Below are 9,000 nucleotides of genomic sequence, written 5' to 3'. Positions count from 1 at the left end.
TAGTGCACAGACAATTTCCTTTTACATCGCATCCCCGCCTTAGCTCTGAATTTCAACTTTACCTTTTGAGTCGTAAAATAAAAGTCTTACTCTTGTTTCAAACAGAACTTGAACCATCGATTTGTTACCCTGTTTTCAAAAGTTTATCTTGTTCTATTTAATACCGATGATCATAGATGGATGAAGACATTTTCAAAATCAAGCACTGCAGACAGTTCAGTGTAAGCTATTGCACTTTAATCAGACCTCAGTTGCATTTCAACAGTTATTGCCGCTTTCTCTCTTGCGTTTTACAAGTTTACATGTGTGTGTGCACGTATGGCATCTCCTGATAATTAACAGAAAGAATAACATCAAAGTTGAAATGATAAAGCACAATATTATGTTATACTGACTATAAACAGTATGTAAGGCCTTCAACATCATTTGATTACTTCAGTCTATGTACATGAATACGCGCTACTATCAAGTCATAGTATGAGACACATAGTACATGAGAGTCATAGTGTTAGTCGGCCCGCAGGGGGGAGCATCTTGTTAAAAACAAATAAAGAGCACGTCACATGGTTGGGATGAAGCCAGGCAGGCGGGTCACATGAGTAGTATAGGCGTGGTTCACGTCTCAGTGGTCCAGGATGCGAAGGTTACCAGATACGATCTTGTTCTCCAGCATGGAACCGGCCGGGATGTCGATGCGATCCCCGTGGTTGGCGATGATAATCACCGTGCCCTGCCAGGAAGTGATCGTTTTTAAAGGGTCTTCCCGTTGAAACCTAACTTGGAAATTTTAACAGTGTTCCTATAGTTTAAGGCGATTTAAATCCACAACTTTTTAAAGACTCTTTAAATGCCTTTAGAAATCAGGTTTAAGACCGAGCCGACAAAACAAAAACAAACAAAAAAACCTACAAATATTTCTTGCACACAATACATCGTGCCTCATACACATAGCCTGGAACAGCTTTTAGCCATGGCGAAAAATAATCGTCGGACAGCCACTGTTCATTAAATTTAAACTTTATCCTGGTTTAAAGTAAACGCTTCTTTCCGAAGTTGCTATGTGTATTGTAGGTAGTCCTAAGACATGCGTCTGCTCTGATAGACCCGACTGTAACCGTTTTGATAGTTTCATTATTGTTGCCACAAAAGTAAATCCGTCAATGATTAAAATAGACAATTAATAAATCTTACTTCATACTTTTAGTTAAACAAATATTGATCTTATTCATGTGGTCAGATTTTTAAGAATTTTGAAAATTGGATTTAAGACATCCATCCATTATCTGCACTGCTTATCCTCAGTAGGGTCGTGGGGGTACCGGAGCCCATCCCAGCTATCTTTGGGCTGTGGGCAGGGGATCCCTTGAACTGGTTGCCAGCCAGTCGCAGGGCACGGCTACCGACCTTCCTGTGCGGAGCTTGCAAGTTCTCCCCATGCTTGCGTGGGTTTCCTCCGGGCACTCCGGTTTCCTCCCACATTCCAAAAACATGCATGTCAGGTTAATTGGCCGGTGCAAATTGTCTCTAGGTGTGAATAAGCAAACGAATTGTCTGTTCCTGTGTGCTCCGCGACTGGCTGGCAACCAGTTCAGGGTGTCCCCTGCCCACTGCCCGAAGATGGCTGGAATGGGCTCCAGCACCCCCGCGACCCTACTGAGGATAAGCGGTGCAGATAATGGATGGATGGATGGATGGATTTAAGACATTTTAATGCCGATTGAGGGCTTATTTCTAGAATAAGAAATTTAATGCCTTTCAAGACTTTTCAAGGATCCGCGGGAACCCTGAACAATAGCTTGGAACCCAGCTTTGAAACTCCAACTCTATTTCAGAGCCTATACTGTATATAACGCATATTTTCTATTACCCATAAAATACGTTTTCAAGGGTTTAATGCAACTGCACGAACCATGTATATTACTGTATTTGAACAATGACTGAACAGTCAAAAAGATAACTGACCACATATGCACAGCATTTAATACAGCTAGAATCAAACCCGGATCACAGGGGCCAAGGCGGCAAATTATAACCACTAGGGATGTAGATGACATAGGAAAATACATTGGATTCCATCTCATTATCACACTATTTTTACTTACGGTAACACGTTGTTGAATTTGTGGGTCCATGATTAAAATGATTCATTGATAACCTAAACTATAAACACGATATCAAAATAAATTACCAATGTATTTTCTTAAGTCCCTCAAAGTCCCATTTATCATTACATATACCAAATCATTTTTCATGCTTTTTTTTATTCATATTTTATTTTTCAGGACAACATTCTTTTTTCTTCATTTTTTTCTGGTACCATGATTGAAAATAGTAAAAATAATGAGATAAAATACAAAGCATTTTCTTTATCTATATCCCTTATGATCTAGTGATTACTCAGTGGATTAAGGCTATTTTTACAGTAATTATTGATTCTGGATTATTGTTATTATTTTTGTTATTATTACTTTTGTTGTAATGGTTTGGGTGCGAGAATTGACAGACATTTAATCGGTCCGTGATACAGAAACGTTGAGGATCACAGGTATAAAACAGATTGACAACCTTTTTAAAGCTGAGAGCTACTTTCTTGTTACTCATTAGCACAGAAGGTTAACAGTTTGAGATGCATCTCTAAAATATCATGTAACTCTTATGGTGTTATTATGTTATTAACAGGTTAAAATTGGCTCAGTCAACCACTAAACATCAGGCCTAAATTAAATTTCCTAGAAAAACACATTGACCCATGATATGTTTTCAGTACCAGTCCGCTTGCTACTAAGGTAGTCTCAAGGGGCTAGCTGGTGCGCTCGGGCACCACGTTGGAGACCCCTGGTCTAGAACGCCCTAGTTTGAGGATTGAACTTCATTTTAAATTTTACTTTGAAACCTGACCCCTACAAATGTCTGACCCTTTCAAAATGAATGAGTTTACGCTCTTGCCATTATTCATATAATACATAACAAGGGCAAAACGAGAGGTTTGACGGTAGGTACTTTTAATCAATATTCACGTACTCACAATATTTTGACTTTTGTACCAACAAATCAAGTCCTCAAATAATAATCTGAATTGAACAGCAGTGGAAGTAATCTATCAAAAAAGGCTACACTAATCTCGCTGTATTTTCTGCGCCAATGTCAGGTCGCTGGAGTTTCCTTTAATTCACTATGAACGATGACAAGCGAATGCATTTTGGTCTGTTGCTGCGGCAAACACTATTCACAAAAAAAAAATGCAATTTGGTCTGTTACTGCGGCAAACACTATTCACCCCAAAAAAATGGACACGTCCGTGTGATAAAACCCTCATTCTCATTTATTTTTGCGCAATAGTCAATTTGTGCACTCATTTTCAATCGGCTTCTTGAATGGTTACGTAAACTGAAAACACGTGACCTTAGGGGCCGGTCACACAGCCGTTTGTGGCTGAATCACGGCCAGAAATTTCTGCCTGTGAGGCGGACGCTATTGGACGCTTTAAGATCGCCATACAGACGAGATACAGCAGTGCTTAACACGCGGTCGGAAATTCGCGAGCGGGTGGCAGCGCGAAAAAGTTTTGCGCTGCTCAATTCTTTAGAGCGTAGGTACACAGCCTTTCACGGGCGTATCGAGGCTGAACCACGGCCAGAAATTTCTGGCCGTGAAGCAGACGCTGTTGGGCGCTGTTGGACGCTTAGAGACCGCCATATAGACAAGATACAGCAGTGCTTTACTCGCGGTCGGAAATTCACACGCGGTTGGCCGCGCGAAAAACATGGGTAGGACGGGAAATTTCAGCGGGTAATCGTGGGTGGAGCATGGTAATAGCGTGTTCTGCGCCTGTATCGCGGTGTTATTACGTGAAATTAGCGTGTTACGGTCAAACGCCTTTCTCCGCGTAATTACAGCGCGATTTGCCGAGCACACGTCAGTTGTGCTCGAGACGTCAAGGGGGTGAACATGGATCCCCGTCACCGTAGTGACCTCGTCTTAATCCATTTTTATTTCTTGACATTTCTTTTCATTTCATAACAAGATAATAAAATAAAAATGAAAAACTATTACAATAATAACATATTGGCTTCTTCGGTGCCATAGCTTGAAATCTTGATCTTCACGGGACTGTGTCTTGAGCGGTTATGATTTCTACAGCCCGGTGTTATGCCGAGAAATACATCCCTGCCGAGATTTGCATCCCCTCGCAACTACAACCACTTTTACCTCGTTTTATCTCACTTTTATATCACTTTTAGGGAATGTAATGGCGAACATATAACCAAAACCACTTCGTCTTGCATTTGTTGGGAATGTAATACAACTTAAACCATTCCGTCTTTGTTTTTGTTGTGAACGTAATCAAACGGTAATGCACACCGTATATAAAATCCTCCCCCCCTCGCGTGAACGCGCATTCTGCTGCGCTTCCAACAAAAGCTATCGTATGCTATATAAAACGCTTATTAAAACAATAAAGCGAGCTAATTATAACAATAGGGAGATCCTAGTTTATATAACGCGTTTAAACAGTAAAGTGCGATCGTATTCTACAAAATGCGTTTGTTAACGCGGATGAAAAAGTCACCAACGTCAATGCACGCTTCCAACAAAAGCGATTGCAGCAGAATGCGCGTTCACGCGAGGGGGGTGGGGGAGTTGCGTAGGAGTCGGATTTGGGCACAACACCGGCTCGGGAGCTTTTATACCCATGGTCCACACGAAAAAATGACGCTGAAATGACGCGATGAGGAAGCGGAACAGTCGCCAGCGACTGTTTTGCGGGCATACCACCGATGAACAGCGGGTTGGCCAATTTTGCGCATTTTCCATCGCGGGCAACCACGGGCAAAAAAAAAAACGCAAAATTTTAGCCGTGATTCAGCCGCAAACGGCTGTGTGACCGGCCCCTAAGCTAATTAGGGGTAGAGGAAAAAAAAACATATTTTGAAACCTTAATCCAGGCTATAATTTCAAACAGAAAAACTAGAAAACTAAAAACATACACTGCATTAAAACCGTGCTTGAAACCTTGTCCCACAATAAAACAATTTTATAATCCTAATTTGGAAAGCCCATAACAGAGGCTCAAATCTCATCTTTCAAAATTCGATTTAAATACCTAACTTGGTCTCAAAACCCCATTTTAAAACCCTCATTTAAAAACTAGGACGGAAAGCCTTCTTTTTAACTGATACATTCATTACTATTTTAATATTGGACAAATGCAAAATGCCATTTCCTTAATTTGACCATGATTGCGTTCATGTGTTGATGTTTTGACATCGTCACTATCGGCCAATCATGTTGCTTTTCTTTGATTTCCACACCCCTCAGGACTGATCCGTTTTGTGTAACCTTAAAGGTTTAATAAAAAGAGGACGCTCAGGGGAGGCGCCAGAAACGGGGGAAGTGGAATTCTCTTTTCAGAAGGCTCCTAACCTTGTATCTAAATCCATTGATGTCTTCTCTCCTTACTTTGAATCTCTACTAAATTTTCAACTTAACAGTAACACTTGCCCTGGCCCAAATAGGCATTGAATTTGTGCTTGTGTGGTGCACTATTTGAGCCTGAAATTGAATTTTACCTTGAGCGAGACATTCTTGCCAAAAGTGACGTCTCCAGACACTGTCAGGTGGTCCAGCTCAAGCATGTCAGGGATGCTCTCGAAGCGAGTCAGGTACTCCTGGACCTGAATGCAGGAAATTACATCACCATTGGCATTCTGGGTACTACAAAATCTTGTATGAGAGACTAGATCTGTTTGCTTGGTAATACAAGATTCATTTGTTCTCGGATCAAGCTTGTATCTAGAGTTTCTCGTATCTCAATCTAGTTTAGGATTAACTGAAAAATAATGAATCCGTTCCTGACCTCCTAAAATCATCGAGTTAACCATAAATAGAGATAAAAAGAACAGCTTCCTGGTCAATGAAAATATGTTAAAATAGTAATCGAACATAATAATACAACAATAAGATAAAAAAAGATGTTAATAAAATGACTTCTGAGCCCCACCCTGCACCAAAAGAGTATAATGTATTTATTTAATGCCCATCAAAGTCTGATTCATTATCAGATAACACCATAGAGTTATTCTCCTCGTCTTGCTTTTTAGCGTTTATTTGCAACTTCTAGGAGTTTCTGTTTCCTCTATTGTCTAACTTTCGTCCCTGGTACCATGATTAAAAAAGTGTGACTATGAGATAAAATCTAATCTCTGCCTTTTTAAATCTAATCTATATATCTGGTGGTCCAGTGCTTAGAGTTAAGTACTGCCGCGTCCTGGGTTCAATTCCTGTTGCATACAATGTTTTGTTATTTTGGTCAGCATTACATTTTGATTGGTCAATCATTACACTACATATGTGCAACTTAACTTTAAGTTAATTATTAGGTACAAATAAAATGTGCAATAAATTCTGGAGTTTGAGCTGAGAAAAGTGAAACAAGATGTTAAACCGATTTTTAATAAAAAATATTAGGGGTGCATGTTATACATGAATCAATACAATACTTATCAGGGATTGTACACCTTTGTTATGGCCGAATTCAAGCACTTTCAAGGCCAATTTTCCCAATACTTTCAAAGAAAGAAATCCAGCGTCAATCAAAAGAACATTTTTTATTGTTGACTTCGAAAACTAAGATAAAATCGCTTTCCTGCTGCTAACACATACCTTGTGCTATTTTGAGCTGTTCCTGTCTATGGTCTATCTTTTTTTGTCAATGGGACGCTATAAACTGACATGAACTCTGCAATTCTGCTTAAACAATACACATGCAGCTTGGCTACATAACACTTGTTTAGAAACGAAAAAGGCTTTGTAGTTGTTGGGTAATAATGGAGTTAAATACGGAAGACAGAAAAGAAAAAGCAGCGTACGCATAAAAAGCAGAAAAATTAGCCAAATTTGTACTCGTTTTAATTATATTGATTGCTTCAAAGCATCGTAGATTCAACCTTTCAATTTTTGATCTTTTGCTTATTTTTTACTCTTTTAAATTTATATTTTGTTGCATGTTTTTCCTAGCATCTGAATCTTAATTAGTTATAATCAAATTTTAAATAGTTGTTTTTTGTGTGCATTTTATCATGTATTTATTGTACTGAAGAGATTCTATTTCATATGTTTTTAATTTTCAGGGATTATGTGTTATGTAAAAAGCTAAACCTGCTTTGTATTTGATTTTTCTTTGTAGATGGATATTAGAATTTGTATTCAGGGGAACCCTGCAAAACATATGAAATTTGTAATTACTAAAACATTTTGTGCATAACATTTGATTTATTATTGGTAATATATCATTTAAAAAAAATAATAATAATCTGAACAGCCGTTTCGGAGCTGAAAGAACTCTCCTCAGTGAGTTGAACCAAAAGAGCCAGTTTTCTAAATCGAGCTGTCTTGTGTGCGACCAATAGGGGGCGGTGACAGATCTCAACACAACACCATAATGACAAGCCACCTGAACATGCGTGTCGGCGTCTTTTTCAAGCAATTTCTTAAAGAAATGTCTACGTTTTTTGTGTTGTCTATAGAGTCAGACTGCCAAGAGACATGGCAATGGCAACAATTTCAAGCATTTGACCCAAAATTTAAGCATTTTCATGACTTTGAACACACACCATTAAAATTCAAGCGTTTTAAAGGATCTCAAGCACCCGTACGAGCCCTGTAACAGACCTTGGTGAAAGAGCTCCCCAATTTGACGTGCGGCGTGGTAGGAAACTCTCGGCGGGGGCTCATGGTGAGCGAGCCGGCATCCAGGCTGTACAGGTTAGACATGACCAAAAGAAGGTCCGAGGTGGTCTTGACTGGCAGGAAGCGGCTTCGGGGCACGTTGATGCCCATTGCGTTGTCGAAACACTTGATGGCCGCGCCCACAGCCGTCTCCAACTGGATCACATTCTGACCCCCGTCCAGCGTCTGAACAAAACACACATGGGCTTCACATATTTCTCTGCACAATGACTGTCAAAAATACACCCGCGGTCCAGATCAGACGATTTGATCAGGCCTGCCATAAACCTCTGAGTATGTCCAAAAAAAGCAAGTCTCTAGCTCATTTCTATCAAAAGTTATGACTTTTTAAAATAAAAACATACTCATTTGCTATTTCCTGCTGCTAGAGATCAGTAAACGTGTAAAAAATCGTACGTCCATTCTGGTTTCATGATCAAGACAATATTGTGCTGTGTTTTTTAGCTTCAGTTGGCCCTCTCTGGTAGTTTGATCGGATGTTATTGTCTGGTCACTGCTAAAACTCATATTTTCATGGTAGGTTGGTTCAGATGTAAAACTGCAAGTACTCAACTGTTAAAATTGTTAACACATTCAATGCTAAATATTATTTTTTTCCCCAATTGTTTGTGAACAAAAGTGTTGGACTTAGAAAAATATCTCTCATTATCCCTGATTATAAATTTATCACAAAGACTAAAATGAATTCCTATCTGTACAATGGACCATCTGAGTTCAATTTAATTTATTAAACTCTATACAGATTACTTCTGATATTTTTTATAATGCAAATCTTTATTTTTGTTGCACTTCAAGTGCAGGATAAATCTGTTGCTAGTGAAGTTCAATAAATATTACAGGGTTATATTAGACAACCCCGTTTGATCTTCTCTATTCAACTGATTTAAATACTGCTCAGAAATGTCAATTTTTTTGACATACAAATGGTAAATCGTCTGCATTTAGCGCTTTTCAAGTCAATGAAGACCTCCCAAAGCGCTTTACAATGTGCTTCACACTACCCATTCACATACACACTCACACACCAATAGCATGCCATGCAGCCATGCGAGACGCCGACATACAACTTTTTTCAAAGTAACGGAAATAATTACTTTTCCTGGTAACTAGTTATTTTTAATGTATAGTAACTCAGTGACTTTTTTTCAAGTAGTAGTGAGTAATTACAACAAATTCCTTTTCTAAATTAACATGCCCAACATTGTAAATAAAGAACTAATATTGGACACAGGGGTAGGATATATTTTGTTT

At 39.0% G+C, this 9,000-nt stretch overlaps 1 protein-coding gene across 2 annotated transcripts in view; it reads right to left on the bottom strand.

Annotated features, from left to right (window-relative positions):
* Nucleotides 1-215: 215 nt before the first annotated feature.
* Nucleotides 216-9,000, bottom strand: part of ugp2b (UDP-glucose pyrophosphorylase 2b) — a 47,178-nt gene continuing 38,393 nt past the window's right edge. For both annotated transcript variants that reach the window (XM_088351579.1, XM_088351578.1), the window contains exons 8-10: nt 7,672-7,914; nt 5,571-5,675; nt 216-730 (exon numbers count right to left, since the gene is read on the bottom strand). In XM_088351579.1, coding sequence (XP_088207705.1) covers nt 623-730; nt 5,571-5,675; nt 7,672-7,914 — 456 coding nt within the window. In that variant the 3' untranslated portion in view covers nt 216-622. The remainder of the gene's footprint in view (nt 731-5,570; nt 5,676-7,671; nt 7,915-9,000) is intronic.

The sequence above is a fragment of the Urocampus carinirostris genome, chromosome 13 (assembly GCF_059441175.1).
Source record: "Urocampus carinirostris isolate Australia breed hairy pipefish chromosome 13, RoL_Ucar_1.0, whole genome shotgun sequence".
NCBI lineage: Eukaryota > Metazoa > Chordata > Actinopteri > Syngnathiformes > Syngnathidae > Urocampus > Urocampus carinirostris.
This window is presented reverse-complemented; position numbering and strand designations above follow the sequence as displayed.